This window comes from Schistocerca serialis, chromosome 3 (assembly GCF_023864345.2).
Source record: "Schistocerca serialis cubense isolate TAMUIC-IGC-003099 chromosome 3, iqSchSeri2.2, whole genome shotgun sequence".
NCBI classification, from domain to species: Eukaryota; Metazoa; Arthropoda; class Insecta; order Orthoptera; family Acrididae; genus Schistocerca; species Schistocerca serialis.
This window is the reverse complement of record NC_064640.1, coordinates 991090404-991107047: the sequence shown is the minus strand read 5'-3', so window position 1 is coordinate 991107047 and position 16644 is coordinate 991090404. Positions and strand designations below refer to the sequence as shown.

The following is a 16644-nucleotide window of genomic DNA, read 5'->3' as shown; positions in this document are numbered from 1 at the left end:
TTTTGTTGGGGCAGTGGTTCGCGTCTTAACACTACAAAAATTTTTTTTCCTAACATTCGCATTATTAGGTTCTGATACTTTAATATAATTATACGCTATAATATTTGATGTTATGTAAATATAAGTTCACCTTTTTTTGAGGGGTGACTTTGTTCGATTGGCTTAATCTACAGGACAGCTTGCGCTACTTGTATAAAGTTATTTTGTTCCTTTTTCTTTTACGCTTCATAATTCACATGTTGCAAGGATTCTGCTACTGGGTAGGAACAGTGATCAAGTAAGCCTGAACCTGGAGTTTTACTAAAATGTGGGAATGATGAAATAATGTTTATCGTATGCAGAGAAGTATTCCAACTTGTACCCCGCTGTTTGTAATGGAACTGTTATAAGCCTGTGTCCTTATTGATTGGACATGGTACTTTCCTTTTCGTGGACGATGGAGAAAATGTGCGTTTTAATAGAGCTAACGTGGGAATTTTACGCACGCCCGTTGAGTAAATAGTGTGATTTACGAACTACTAGAAACAACTGCCGCTGGAGTGCATTGCGATCGCGTACACCACGTTGGGGCCCACGTACCGTATGCACAAGTAGCATCGTTCCTGAGCGTTCAGCAGCACGCTGAACTTCGCACGCTCAACGTTAACGTTCGACAGCACGGTCCGTGTGCCGACGGCTTAAGTGATACATAACAGTGACTCACAGTCCATTGTTAGCAGGCTCATTTATCTATGGCAGAAGGATTTCTACTCCAACCCTCCATCAACTAACAAGTGTACCTGCATCAATCTAAAACAGGTTCATTTTTTAAACAAATGTTGTTATGTTTAGAGAGAACTCATTACTCTCACCAAATCTATGTTTTTACAGCAGTACACAAATGCTGAAATTTTGTTTCTGCACAAACGTTATTTTTTGCAGATTAGTATAGAAGAGAAACCTAGATGAACAGTCTGTGCATATACACTAGTTACTGAATAGTTTTATTGAGTCTCTGATGTTCCACAGACCTAAGCTGAAGCTACTCAGACACAAAATGTTTTTTTTTTTTTTTTTTTTTTTTTTTGGGCACACAACTTCAATGGTCATTAGCGCCCAGACTACGTTAGGAATGCACCGCGAGGCACAAGTTTAAAACAGCAACTAAAAGGGAAAACACGATAAAAGACAGATTGACAGGCATAGGATTAAAAAAACAGCATAATCAAATGTCCTTAGAGAAGTTTGTCAAGTTGATAAAACGAAGAACGCGAGCAGCTGCTCCTGGGTCATCCACTAAAATGGCATCTAGAGTACATGGCAGGCCAAGATTAAGACGCAGTGTATTAAAATCCGGACAGGACGTTAAAATGTGGCGGACTGTCAGCAATTGCCCACATGGGCAGAACGGCGCCGGTGCAGCCGTCAGCAGATGGCGATGGCTGAACCAGCAGTGTCCAATTCGTAACCGGGCTAAAACGACCTCCTCCCGCCGAGAAGGGCGTGAGGAGGACGTCCAAGCCGCGGGAAGAGGTTTCAAGGCCCGAAGCTTGTTGTCCGTAAGTGCAGCCCAATCGGCATGCCACAGCGATAAAATGCACCGACAAATGACCCTGCTACAATCTGATGATGGGACACAACAAGAAGCTGTCCGAGGCTGGAGGACCGCAGCCTTGGCCGCAGCATCTGCAGCTTCGTTCCCAGGAATACCGACATGGCCAGGAACCCACATAAAGCTAACCAGAGAACCGTCGACCAACAGCTGCTGAAGAGAGCGTTGGATCCAGTGCACGAAAGGGTGAACCGGATACGGATCACTGAGGCTCTGGATGGCGCTCAGGGAATCAGAGCAGATGACATAAGCAGAATGTCGGTGGTGGCAGATGTAAAGAACAGCCTGGTAGAGGGCAAAGAGCTCAGCTGTGAAGACCGAACAATGGCCATGGAGCCGGTATTTGAAACTTTGTGCCCCGACAATAAAAGAACACCCGACCCCGTCATTGGTCTTAGAGCCATCTGTATAAATGAATGTTAACTTTGAACGAAGTTTGATAAAACGGGAGTGGTATACCAAACCTGGGGTAACCTCCTTTGGGAGCGAGCTGAGGTCAAGGTGAACGCGAACCTGAGCCTGGAGCCAAGGTGGCGTTTGGCTCTCGCCCACTCGAAAGGCTGCAGGAAGTGAAAAATCAAGGTGTTGAAGGAGGCGACGAAAGCGAACTCCAGGGGGTAGCAGGGCAGAGACATACAACCCGTATTGACGGTCGAGAGAGTCGTCAAAAAAGGAACGATAAGACGGGTGGTCGGGCATTGACAGTAGCCGACAGTCATACCGACAAAGCAGTATATCGCGCCGGTAGGTGAGTGGCAATTCACCGGCATCAGCATGAAGACTCTCAACGGGACTAGTACAAAGCGCTCCAATCGCAAGACGTAAACCCCGATGTTGTATGGAGTTGAGGCAGCGTAAGATGGAAGGCCGTGCAGAGGAGTACACGAAGCTCCCATAATCCAGCTTGGGGTGGACGATCGACCAATATAGGCGAAGTAGGACGATTCGATCCGCTCCCCACGACATACCACTGAGAACACGGAGGACATATAGAGAGCGGGTACAACGGGCAGCCAAATATGACACATGTGGAGACCAGCTAAGTTTCCTGTCAAATGTAAGACCTAAAAATTTTGTTGTCTCCACAAATGGGAGAGCAACGGGACCGAGTCGTAAGGACGGTGGGAGAAACTCTTTGTAGCGCCAGAAGTTAATACAGACCGTCTTCTCGGCAGAAAAACGGAAGCCATTGGCGACACTCCAGGAGTAAAGACGGTCAAGAGAACGCTGAAGACAGCACTCCAGGAAACATGTACGCTGCGCGCTGCAATAGATGGTAAAATCGTCCACGAAAAGGGAGCCTGATACATCAGCTGGGAGGCAATCCATTATTGGATTGATCGCTATGGCGAAGAGAGCGACGCTCAAAACTGAGCCCTGTGGCACTCCATTCTCCTGGCGAAAGGTGTCTGACAGGACAGAACCCACACGTACCCTGAACTGTCGATCCATTAAAAAGGAACGAATAAAAAGAGGGAGGCGACCGCGAAGGCCCCATGTATGCATGGTGCGGAGAATGCCCACCTTCCAACAGGTGTCGTAAGCCTTCTCCAAATCAAAGAACACAGCCACGGTCGGGCGCTTCCGCAAGAAGTTATTCATAATGAAGATTGACAAGGTAACCAGATGGTCAACAGCAGAGCGGCGCCTACGAAATCCACATTGTACATTGGTAAGTAGGCGTCGAGATTCGAGCAGCCAAACCAAACAAAAGTTATCTATTCGCTCCATCACCTTACAGACACAGCTGGTAAGCGAGATGGGTCGATAACTGGAAGGCAAGTGCTTGTCCTTCCCCGGCTTAGGAATCGGTACAACAATAGACTCGCACCAGCAGGCGGGAACATGTCCCTCAATCCAGATGCGATTATAAGTACGAAGAAGGAAACCTTTACCCGCAGGAGAAAGGTTCTTCAGCATCTGAATAGGAATAGAATCAAGGCCCTGGAACGGAGGACCACGACCGGGCAAGTGCGTTTTCGAGTTCCTGCATGGTGAATGGGGCATTATAACTTTCACGATTCGAGGAGTGGAAGTTAGGTGGCCTAGCCTCCTCTGCCTGTTTTCGGGGGAGGAAGGCAGGGTGGTAATGAGCGGAGCTCGAAACCTCTGCGAAAAAGCGGCCAAAGGCATTGGAGACATCCTCAGGGGCCACAAGGACGTCATTCGCGACCGTCAAGCCAGAAACTGGTGAGTGGACCTTAGTGCCAGATAGCCGGAGCAGGCTACCCCAGACAACAAAAGAAGGAGTAAAACTGTTGAAGGTGCTTGTGAAAGCAGCCCAGCTGGCTTTCTTGCTTTCTTTAATAATACGACGACACTGCGCACGTAATCGTTTATAACTGATACAATTCGCCACTGTAGGGTGTCGTTTAAAGGTGCGTAAAGCACGTCGACGAGCACGTAAAGCGTCTCTACATGCTGCGGTCCACCAGGGGACCGGTACGCGACGTGGAGAAGAAGTAGTGTGAGGGATGGAATATTCAGAAGCAGTGAGAATGACTTCCATGAGGTGTGCGACCTGACTATCGCAGCTTGTGAAGGTTTGATCCTGAAAGAGCGCCCTGGAAGAGAAGAGCCCCCAGTCTGCTTTGGAGATGTTCTAACTAGTTGAGCACGGAGAGGGGGTATGATGCAGGAGATGGATAACACACGGGAAGTGGTCGCTCGAATATGTATCAGAAAGTGCATACCACTCAAACTGGCGTGCAAGTTGGGTAGTAAATATAGAGAGGTCTAAATGGGAATAGGTGTGAGATGTGTCCAAAAGAAAAGTAGGGCGCCAGTATTGAGGCAGACAAGATTAAGCTGGTTGAAAAGGTCTGCTAACAGGGAGCCCCTCGGGCAGGATGCTGGAGAGCCCCAAAGGGGATGGTGGGCATTGAAGTCTCCAGTTAACAAAAATGGTGCTGGTAGCTGAGCAATAATTTGCATCATGTCTGCTCTAGTAACGGCAGACGACGATGGAGTGTAAACGGTACAAATGGAAAATGTGAAAGTGGGGAGAGTAATTCGTATGGCAACTGCCTGCAGGCCGGTGTGCAATGTGATGGGATCATAGTAAATATCATCCCGGACCAGCAACATAACCCCTCCATGAGCCGGAATACCTACCACAGGGGGTAGGTCTAAACGCACAGAGGTGTAGTGTGCCAAGGCAATTTGATCGCATGGGCGTAGCTTCGCTTCCTGGAGGGCTACGACGAGCAGACGGTGCAAGCGGAGCAGCAACTTCAAGTCCTCTCGGTTGGAGCGAATGCTGCGAATATTCCAGTGAATAAGTGCCATCGTGAGAAGAAAAGGAAGATGAAAGAAGGGGTCACCTCGAAGGCCGCTGAGGGCCTGGCTTCGAGTGAGCACTGCCGCCGCTATCAGTAGGCGGACAGTCATCGTCCATTGGTTCTATAGGTTCATCACCCATCTTGTTAAGATGGCCGGGAGGGTGAGCTTCCTCTGCAGGTGAACAGCCAGATGTTCGGCTACCAGCGGTGCAACCAGGCGAAACAGATGACGGCCTGGGGCGGCAACCGCTGGGTGGCGCAGGAGAAGAACTGCGCCGTGGCGGAGAAGGAGAACTGTGCTTCCTATGAGCCTTCTTGGAAGGTCGTTTTGTGGAAGTACTGGTCGATGGCTGGGAGTTTGAGGTACGTAGGAAGTCTGCACGGGATGGTTCCTTCTTGAAGGCCCATGCATCTGACTTCTGGGTCTTCATCTTGGCAGAAGCTGATGAAGGTGCTTGTGTCTGAGGGGTGACGGGAGGAAGAGGAGACGTCGACCGCGCGATCTTAGCACTGGCCGAACGGACGACCGTGGTGCTGAAGGTCAGATCGCATGTCTGTGTCGCCACCTCCCTGGTAGTTCGAGGAGAGGCGAGAACAGTACTGTATTTCCCCACTGGGAGCAGCGTGGGCTTCCTACTAGCAACTAGCTTGCGAGCAGCCGTGGTGGACACTTTCTCTTTGACCCAAATTTCTTGGCTACAGCGTTCTCTCTTGTAGATGGGACAGTCGCGGGAGGACGCTGCATGGTCACCCTGACAGTTCACACAACGAGGAGACAGAGGTGGACAGTCACCCTCATGGGTATCCCTGCCACAAGTGACACATTTAGCCGCATTGGAACAAGACTGGCGAGTGTGATTAAAACGCTGACACTGGTAGCAGCGCGTAGGTGTCGGGACATAGGGGTGAACAGAAATAACCTCGTAGCCCGCTTTGATGCGCGACGGCAGTTGAACACTATCAAAGGTCAAGAAAAGCGTCCGGGTCGCTACAAGGTCATTGTTGACCTTTTTCATGACCCTATGGACAGCCGTCACGCCCTGCTCAGCGAGGAAAGACTGAATCTCCTCGTCAGTCAATCCGTCGAGTGATCTAGTATATACCACACCACGAGACGAATTCAAAGTGCGGTGAGCCTCCACCCAGACAAGGAACGTGTACAGGAGTGTGGCCCGAAGCAGTTTTTGTGCCTGAAAGGCGCTCTCAGTTTCTATTAACAAGGTATCATTACGCAACCTGGTACAAGGCTTAACAGATCTGGCTATGGCATCTACGCCCTTCTGGATAACGAAAGGGTTGACAAAGGAAAAATCCTTCCCGTCCTCAGATCGAGAAACTACGAGGAACTGTGGGGCTGGAGGTAGTACTTTTGTCACTGGTGGCTGGTCAAGTTTCCGTTTGTGGGCAGAAGTCGAGAGAGAAGAAGAAGAAGAGAAATCCACTGCAGAGGAATCCCCCATGATTGCCAGCGTCTCCGATGGCGCGCTCCTTCCTTGTGGGGACCCTCTCAGAGGGCACTCCCGCCTTAGGTGAATGTTTACACCTCACGTCACACCTCCCAAGAAACAGACGGAGGGACCAATCGGCATGGTCAGAAGGTATCAGCTCAGGCAATCACCCCTCCCTGGGCCTGGCCTTTACCAGGGGGTACGTGCGTGCCTTACTTGTCTACCCAGGGCGGGGAATTACGCGTTACCCCGTCACCGGCTACGCGTGCCAACACGTGGGTCGGCCTTCAGGCACGCACAGGGAGGAAGGAAGACTGCTACAAGGTCATTGTTGACCTTTTTCATGACCCTATGGACAGCCGTCACGCCCTGCTCAGCGAGGAAAGACTGAATCTCCTTAAGAGGACAGACTGCCTCAAACGACGAGACGGAGACCAGAGAAGGCAAGGAGAAGAAGGCAAGGAGAAGAAGGCAAGGGAAAGAGTAAGGAAGACAGTGAGATGGAGAAGAACAAACCAACCAAAGGAAGGAAGAAACGAGAAGAAGTGAAAAACCAAAATGACCGCAAATATAGGTCGTGGAATCATCTGTCTCCCGACGCAGGCGCTAACTACCCCCTTGAGGGGGAGGGATTCCTTTTAGTCGCCTCTTACGACAGGCAGGAATACCTCGGGCCTATTCTAACCCCCGGACCCGCAAGGGGCAGACACGGAATGTGTCGTTACATACGATTCAGTCTCTGTCAAATGAACCGGCAGACCCCACTCGACCATTTCCAAATGGCATGAAATTTTATCAAAAAGTTCCACAACGTCCAAGGATGGACACACAAAGTTTTGGCTCAATATCTCCATTGGTTCAATCTCTACAGACTCTCATAGGTAGGGGCCCCAAGTTCGCAACACCTTTATGTATGCCAATAGTGCCAACTTTGGATAACTTCTTTGACAGGTAATCTTAACTTATAAGCCTACACTTTTGTATACTTAAAAAAAACTTTTTGTGGTAAATAAGAATATATTAAGGATCAGATTTTTAAATATAACTGGTGACAGCTGAAATTCTTCAAATTCATTGTGTGACTTGGAGAGCCAATCTTTAACCAGCCGTAACAATTTTATGGACGGATTTGGCCAGGAATTAGTAATATGACACACAGCCATTCTGTCATCTTGTTCTTTGTGTATAACAGCCTCTGTCCTTCCTCAAAATATATGCACCTGCAAATTTCATTAAAACGTTTTGGTAGCCAAACTGTGGGTAGCTTTGGGGCCCATATCTCACTCTTAATCTCAGTCTTTAATCCTTTTTATTTCACTATATCCTGTAAGAGAATTCTGTAAGCTTCAGTAGCTCTATATTTTAATTTTCGGCCCATGTGTGATTATGGTTGAAAATAAATGCTCGAAGTGATTACTTTTCATACACAATGTGCATGTTCTAATGTGACAGTCAATGAACAGGAAGTAAAACCAGTGGAACAGAAAGTAAGTAAAACCGGTGAAACAGAAAGTAAAGCCAGTGAAAACTGCATTTATCTGAATAAAAACAAGTGTAGTTATGAGCAAGCAAGCAGCAACAAATAAATGAAAATCCATGCTTACTTTAAAAATTCATCCCTGAATAAAATTCATACAACTTCTCTTAAGACACAGAAAAAATTGTTGAGTATCTTCAGAAATTACAGTACACAGCTAAATTTTAGACCCATGCCTACTTATGGAGGAAATTGCCCCAAAAGGTATTGTAAATTAATTATTGCATTTTTTACACCATTATTAAATTCTTGAAAACAATGATAAAACATCGCCAAAACATTTTTACCCGACTGTTGAAGGAATACATATTTTCTTTGAACTGTCAGTTCCTCGCTAGTGTTGCTCTTCGAAAAGTTTGTGACTGAACTAATTTGTTTCCCACACAAATGACAACCCAAGAAGTGTCTGATGCTCCCCCCCCCCTTTTTTTTTAATGAGATGGCACTGTAGTAAGCCTTCATCATTTTACTGTGGTCAGCTTGAGCCAGTGAATGAACTATCACTGTTGGACAAAGAGCTTTTAAAACTTGTAGCTGAACTTCACTCTACAGAAGGTGCCCAAATTTGTTCATACTATAACGTCCTGCTAGTGACAGAATTTCAATTTCTGCAAAATATGTGCTGTAATCCATTTGGGAAAAACAAATATAAAGTTGAGAAAGGTTTGTATCAATTGGCGTCTCTTATGATAAAAAGTTGAAATTGTTGACTTATACAGTTTTCGAGCCTGGCCACAAGCTTTGTCCAAGATGTAGACAAGAATCTGCTCATAAGCAACTACAGCTTCTGGATGAGTAAGAATTAATGTCTACTGATTATATGGAATAAGTTAAAGCTTGTTACACAGTGAACACCACACGAGTGTGTCTCTGAGATTTGCCTTTAAGGCTTCAACGAATTGGCAAATGGGATTCAATGGGTTACATAAGGCACAAAGTTCAGGATGTACAAGGTATCATCACCAAGCCTGTTGCAGTAGCTGCTGGTGTGAGCTCCACTGATGCTGTGGAAACACGAATAGTGAAGCACTGCCAGAAATTTAAGGATATGGACATTTTAATTAATGAACTAAAAATTAAGTGCATCATTCAAGTCAAATTTTAACCCTGGCTCCAAGCAGCTGGAGTACAGAACACACAGAAAAACAATTTAGTGATTCTGTGAGAATGGTGAAGCAGGTAGAGGAACTGAAGATGGAGACTTGCATCTTGGTAGTACCCAAAAATTAAGAGGGGGAAAAGGCTTACATGTAAGATCAGGCACAAAAGTCCTCAGGTTCTTTGAAGGTGATAAATTTTCTCTGCTGTGCCCAGGGAAAAGTTATTACATGGCAGTAAGGTTGAATGCTGACAAAGTTCATAAGCAGAAACAGCTCCTACTTTGTAACTTGAAATAAATATTTACAGCATATAGTAAACAAAATGTCAATGAATTGAGCTTCTCAAAATTTTGTGAACCCAGGCTGAAGTAGTGTTTTACAGATCATGTAGCTGGTACAGGCTCAGTTTGAGTACATGTAATACATCACACTATCAAACTGACATTGGCTGCAACACCTATCAAGAATGATAACTACAAGAAATTATTCAAGAAAACTGTGTGCTGCTTGGAATCAATAAATAATGTCCTGGGAAACCTGAGCTGGAAGCTTATTTGGTAGATGTTTTCAAATAATATGATCCAGAATAAATTATACAACACACACTGTGGGTTCATACTGAGGGGGATACACTAGAGTTGCAGCATGCAGCTGTAGAAGAGTGAGGAACTGGTTCCAAAAACACATGGTCTGAAAAGCCACCATTTCACTTAAAAACAAACCAAAGTCCATGTGTGAGCACCTGGGAGGAACAGACCAAAAAACTGCTGAAGCACCTAAATGAATCTCTATTTCCTATGTAAATATTGTCAGACATACGTGATATAAAAATAAAAAAGTTGGCATAGTATCTTACTTTCATACCATAATGTCATACAGGATTATTTTCTGAGGTAACTCATCAAGCCAAGCAAGTTTTCCGAGCCCAAAAATGTGCAATATTAATTATTTGTTGTGCGAACTTAAGAACATCCTGCTAAGGGCTGTTAAGGAACTGTGGATACTAACTAGTGCTTCCCAATATGTTTTTATTCCTTAAAGAAAACTGTCATTATAAATACATCTTTTTTTCAGACCAACAGCTCAGTTCATGGAAGCAATACTGGGCGTACGACTAATGAAACAATGGAAAATCTTGGATGGAATGTAACAATATCATGAGAAGGAAAGTTGCTACTCACCATATAGTGGAGATGCTGGGTCATGTGTGCAAGTTGCGCGCGTGCGCCCGTGTGTGCGTGTGTGTTGTTGACAAAGGCTTTAATGGCCGAAAGCTATAACTGTGAGAGTCTTTTGAAAATAAGAATAACTTTCGCGAAGTTTTAAGGTCACTTACTTTGGTTCAGAAATATGTCCACTATTCAGCAATACACATTTTTAGTAACATGCCAGCACCCATAGAAAGTTTAACTAGTAGTAAAGTTCAGTTTGAGAACAGAGTAAAGGATTTATTGATGTCTAACTCCTACCCCACTGATGAACTATCTTTGCAGCACCAACTGATGCGCATACGTTAATAATACCACACGATGTGAATATTGCGCACAATCTGACTTCTGCACAAATTTGGTGCAGTGATGTGATAATCATTGCAAATAAGTTCTGTAAAATGTTTCTTAATTGATGATGCATTGTTACAACAGCTTACGAGTTATCTTATGCACCTAAGTGTAATGAACATTTTTAGAAAGTGCAGTTAATATACCAGCACTATAAGATTTTACATTTTGATAATAAATAACTAAACAATAAGAAACCAAACCCAAACCACCTCATCCTAACAAAATTCTAATCAAATTAGGACTAATAATTAAAAAATCTATAGAAAGAATAAATATTGGTGACAAGTTTATAGTCTCTTAAATGTAAATATGATTTTCAATGTCATTTGGGATCCGTGGAAGGTACATTAGCATATCTGTTCTTTTGTTAATATTTATTGTGTATTTTGGTCTTTTGACATGTTCCACAGCCCAGAGGATCTCCTTACTATGGGTCAACTGGAACAAAAAGTACATCTAATCTACCTGAAAGAAAATACTGCAGACAGTGATTATTTTGATGGCTTTTGCTGAGAACTATTCTTTTGTCATTCAACATGCTGTCCAAGAGTTTCACAGGGAGAAAAACCACACTACATTACACCCCTTTGCACTTTACTTTGGTAGTAAAGAACTACAGGATGTAAGTGTTCGTGTAACCAGTGACTGCCTTCACCATGCATTCTAATGACGCTGATTAAATATTTGAGGATAACCATAGATGAAATCATGCACATTCAATACTTCAGTGATGGATCTGCTGCCCAATATAAACATTACAAGAATTTTATCAGTTTAAGTCTGTATGAAAAGGAGTTTGGTATATATGTTGAGTAGGATTTCTTTGCAACCAGTGATGAAAACCACATTGCATTGTTGTTGTTGTTGTTGGAGAAACAGCTAAAAGATGGTAGCTCATGCTATTTTGCAGAGGCCTTTGGATAATAAAATATTGATGCCTTTCGATCTGTTTATGCTCTGCAATGACAACATTTCAGGCATCATTTTTTGATCTGCTTTTGCGTACCATGTTTGCATGATCTAACAAGCATCTGTGAGCAGCATGCATATGGACATGGCGTTTTGCACACGGTGCTTTATGTTATTAAATATTTCAGCAATGATAAACCTTTCATAATGTGCTGAGTTTTACCCACTTGACATCTTGTGCATGACGTCAAGCATAAAATGAACCTGTTTCACAACAAAGAGTTTCAAAGCCTTAAGATACAGCAAATGTCCATTGAAACCAGTTGTCTTAAATTAAAAAATACTTGGCTGTTGAATTATTTTTACAACTAAAGCAGATCATCTTTCAGAGCTCTCAAAATGAGAAAACTGAAGCCTATACAGAAATATTCAGTGATTAGCAGAATCCTGGTATCAGCATAGCACACTCCAATCATTTCTTTGTGAGGTCTTTTGTAAGCACTTACAATGAGAACACTTAGATCTAGAAAATTTGCAGGCTAAAGTCCGGAAAAAGTAGCGTGTGTCACAGAGGTTACTCACATGACAATGAAGTTTAGTAAAAAGAAGTCAAAGTGAATGGAAGGAAATAAAAATGACTCAAACACCACATGAAAAATCATTTCTAAAGTATGCTCCTCAGAAGGTGCTAGAATGGCTTACTTTGGTTACCTACAGTCCCTCGCAGCTTACGGAATAGTTTTTTGGGGTGAAACTAATAGTCAATTAATGAAATTTTAACACAATGGAAAATGGTTACTTCAATCTTGTCATGCAGATCTACTAGGGCTCACAGCAAGCCCCTTTATAAAAAACTATGTGGACTTTAAGTATCTTATGTATACATATACAAAAGTGTGTTCAAGATGTGAGCTAATCTTGGAGTCCTACAAACTAAGGATTACCATAGTTTTAGCACTGGAAACAGTAAGTTCCTCCATGTAGAGTGAGCAAAAGCAACTCACACCCAAAGACATGTAAACCACTTTTGTGTCATTCTTTATAACACACGGCGAATGCACGTAAAGCGGCTGGAGAAGGACAACACTTACAGCAGAGTTAAAAACATTTATTTTGACAAGTGTTTCTACAGCGAACACATTGGCTTACAGAAATACTAGGTCCTCATTGTCAGGTACTTTTTAATCTGTTAACAGACGTACCATCTATGCTCTACATGTGTCTGAAAAACAATGTTTCTGTTGCTGGTTTCCTGTCTCAGATTCACTGCAATACAGCTCTTCATGGAAGGGAAGCTGTTGTAAGACTAGTTTTGATGGACATCATATTGGCAGTTGTTCTATTATGTATTATTTTGCTTACAGTTTTTCAGAAGTGTAATACAGCAAAGTTTCAAGTTTTAGTTATTTCACTGATTGTACTTCCTGTGCATGATGTTAGCTCATTGTATACTAGGTAAATGTGGTTTCCTTTCCAGTGTTAACACACTGGACTCGCATTTGGGAGGAGAGAAGTTTGTGTCCTGTTCAGCCAGCCTGACTTGGTTCTCCACAGTTCTCCCAAACTGCTAAGGCGAATGCTGGGATGGTTCCTTTGACAATGCCATATGTGCTTATATTATTATTATTATCATCATCATCATCATCATCATCATCATCATCGTTAATTCCCCATTAAGGAGAGTGTTAAAACACAATATTCACAATGACAATATGGTACATTTCAAATTCATGGCACTTTTTTCTGTCTCTCTCTTTTCTCTTCCCAAAAACCTCTCATAAATTGACTGTGTTTCTTCTTCCTCTCTTCTGTCCACTTCTTTCCTGATTTCTTCTCTTTTGGTGTTTCTTCGAATTACTGTTTGTTGATTTTTGCTCTGTATTTTCCTCTGTTTGATATTTCTTCTGTGGAGATGTTTAGATTTTTGAGGTCTTCCATGGTTTCCTTTACCCAGTTAGTTTTCACCTTATTTGACACCACTATGTTAAAAATCTTCTTGGTCAGCCTATTTTCATTCATCCTATGAATGTGCCCATAGAATTTTGTCCTTTTTCTGATATTGTCTGTAATTGTCTCTGCCTGTTTGTACAATTCCTTGTTGGTCTCTTTATCCAGATCCCCTATCTCTGAACTGGCCCATAGATCTTTCTCAGAATTTTCCGTATGTGCTTATATTATTTCTCTTATGTGTGCATTGTACAATACCACCACATCAAATGGTCAAAGGACAAATGAATGAATAAATACATAAAATGATTGCAACTTCTCACTACTGCACTGCGATAAATTTCGTTTCTGTTTACATTACATTAATACTTGTTCCGTAGATCATGAATACTACTTTTCGTAGTGATGTGCAGCATGTCAGTGTGTACAAACACACACACACACACACACACACACACACACACACACACACACACTAGTTTGGAAAATGACCAAAGATTTTTTTGTGGCAGCATAATTCACACCTTTCTGTGCCAAAGTCAGATTTAACCCAGAATAGTTCTGACAATCATCCTTTCTTCTAGTGTTGTAGCTATGCACTTCACTATTACTTTTGAACTGGGATGGGTTATTAATTTCATAACTGAGTATACGTATTGCGAAGGTACTAGGAATATCCAGAGTTCCTTACATAAACGTCTGCAAGGTGATCTTGAGTGGACTCCAGCTGTTATTCTGATTACACGCTCTTGTGCAATGAATAATTTTTCACTTATTGAGGAATTACCCCAAAATTTGATATCTTACGACAGCAGTGAACAAAAATAGACATAATAGGCTAATTTACTGATATGTTTATCACCTATATCTGCAATAATTCTAATAACGTAAGTAGCTGAACCTAACCGTTCCAGCAGATCAGCAATGTGTTTCTTCAAATTCAATTTCTCATCAATGTAAATACCCAGAAATTTTGAATACTCTGCCTTAGCAACAATGTTCAAGATCTATATTTATGAATGGTGTTACACTCTTTACTGTACATAACTATATATACTGTGTTTTCTCAAAATTAAGTGAAAGTTCATTTGCAGAGAATGATTATAAATTGTTTGCAATTTCCTCAGGTAATTCTTGTTTGTTTGTTCAGTGGGGTTACTATACTTGTACCATCAGAAAAAATAACTAAATTTGCATTTTAATGAATGTAGAGTGCCAAGTATATATATATATATAAAATAATAAGGAACCCAGGACAACTCTTTAGGACACCATTCTTGATACCTCCCCAGTTAGAGGACTCAATTTCTGCAGACTATCTGTACTGTTAATTTCAACCTTCTGCACTCTTCCAGTTAAATATGAATTAAACCATTTGTGCACCATCCCACTCATACCACATTACTTAACTTCTCCAGAGGAATTTCATGATTCGTACAGTCAAAAGCCTTTGAGAGATTGCAAAATATCCCAGTGGGATATGTTCAGGTATTCAGAGCATTTAATACCTGATCAATGAAAGTATAGCTAGCATTTTCTGTTGAAAAGCCTTTCTGAAAAACCAACATTTTGTTTGTATTTTATTTTTACAAATATGTGAAGCTAGTCTTGAATACGTCACTTTCTCAAGAATTTTGGTTAAAGCTGAGATTGGGCAGTGCTGGCATCAGACCTGCCCCCGTTTTTATACAATGCTTTAACAGTGGCATACTCCAGTATATCTGGAAAAAATGCCCTGTTTCAGTTAGCTACAGTGAGCTACTACATATTTGGCTGAGAATAGGCCTACTACTTATCTGTTGGGAACAAGCTTTTAGTACTCTGTTGGAAATGCCATGAATTCCACGCAAACTTTCAGTTTTGAGTGAATTTATTTTTTTCCTAATTTCAGTACAAGAGGTGGGCTGGATCCCATTTTCTCCACAACTCTTAAAACGGTTAGCCTATTAAAATATTTTCTACTTCTGACTTTTCATAAACTCTTCATTGAGTGTGATAGAAATATGGTCTTCCTGTGCTCTCAGTTGTCATTTCCCTTTTAACAATATTCCAAACTGTTTTAATTTTATTATAAGAGGTACAAATCTCAGACATAAAGCACATACTTCTGGATTTTTAACTTTTCTTAATACAATGCAGTAGTTTTTAAAATGTTTGACTGTTTATGGATTATTACACCTTCCAGCTATAAGATACTTTTCCCTGTTCTGTTTACAAGATTTTTTATCCCTTTAGTAAGCCTTGGCTTTTTAAATGGTTACTTACAGCCATGTTTTATTGTTTTCTTAGGGAAACAGTTTTCAAATATACTCACCAAGTTATCATGAAATAAGTTAAATTTTAATCTAGCATTAGGTTCCTACACACACACACACACACACACACACACACACACACACACACACACACACACCGCGTAACCTTTTTCTTTTAAAGAAAAAGAACCCACTGTGTCATCTTTTATAGTATAGAACGAAAGCTTTGTAGGTACTTCAAAGATTTTTTTTTATACGTGTACGGAAATAAAAAGAGCACCAATATTTGTATTGGCCCGAGAGGCCTCCAGTTGACACTGAGTATAATAATAATCAACTGAGCTCCAAGAAATTGTTTCAATGTAAATTTAAATGAGAATGAAAACAGATTGAACGCTCAAGTTCTACTACGATCCTGGAAGGAAAAAAAAGGTAAATACTGCATTACGACTTCGAAACTGAACTCCAGTGGCTTCTATGACGATCTCTACCTCTATAGCAACAAACTATCATTTAAAATAATTATATAAACATTCAACTTACTGCAATGAATCATCCGATGTTGGTGAAAATATGCTGACTTTACTATCGTTCTTTTTAATTACACCCATTTCCTTCCACTAAACACCAATAGTATATCTCGTTCCTGTTCCTAGCAGAACGGAGAGTATCCAAGTTACTGCAACCTGTTTATCAACATCGGTGTTATTGAGCAGTTGACACCAAAGATTCATGTCGTTTCATATACAATTAATATTGTTCAGTTTTCGAGAAATAAAAATGCATGTACTTAGTTCATGAACAGCGGATGTTGAATAAAAAGCGTTTATATTTTTCAGAGTTTTTAATCTTTGTTCATGACCATAAATATCTTGGTACCTGCAGACGAAGTTGAATCCAGAAGTATGAGAGCCCATTGCTTCAGTTGGAAAAGTAGTGGTAATATTTTATTTATTTATTTATTTTTATCATACTAAAAACTGGTATTGGGCACGACAAGCTATAGAAACACAT

The 16644-nt window shown here is 41.9% G+C and overlaps 1 protein-coding gene across 3 annotated transcripts in view; it reads right to left on the bottom strand.

Annotated features, from left to right (window-relative positions):
* Window positions 1–16435, bottom strand: part of LOC126471440 (R3H domain-containing protein 4-like) — a 113888-nt gene extending 97453 nt beyond the window's left edge. For 2 of the 3 annotated variants that reach the window (XM_050099610.1, XM_050099611.1), the window contains exon 1: window positions 16174–16435. In XM_050099610.1, coding sequence (XP_049955567.1) covers window positions 16174–16241 — 68 coding nt within the window. In that variant the 5' untranslated portion in view covers window positions 16242–16435. The remainder of the gene's footprint in view (window positions 1–16173) is intronic. The other variant, XM_050099609.1, reaches the window with a different exon arrangement.
* Window positions 16436–16644: the final 209 nt, after the last annotated feature.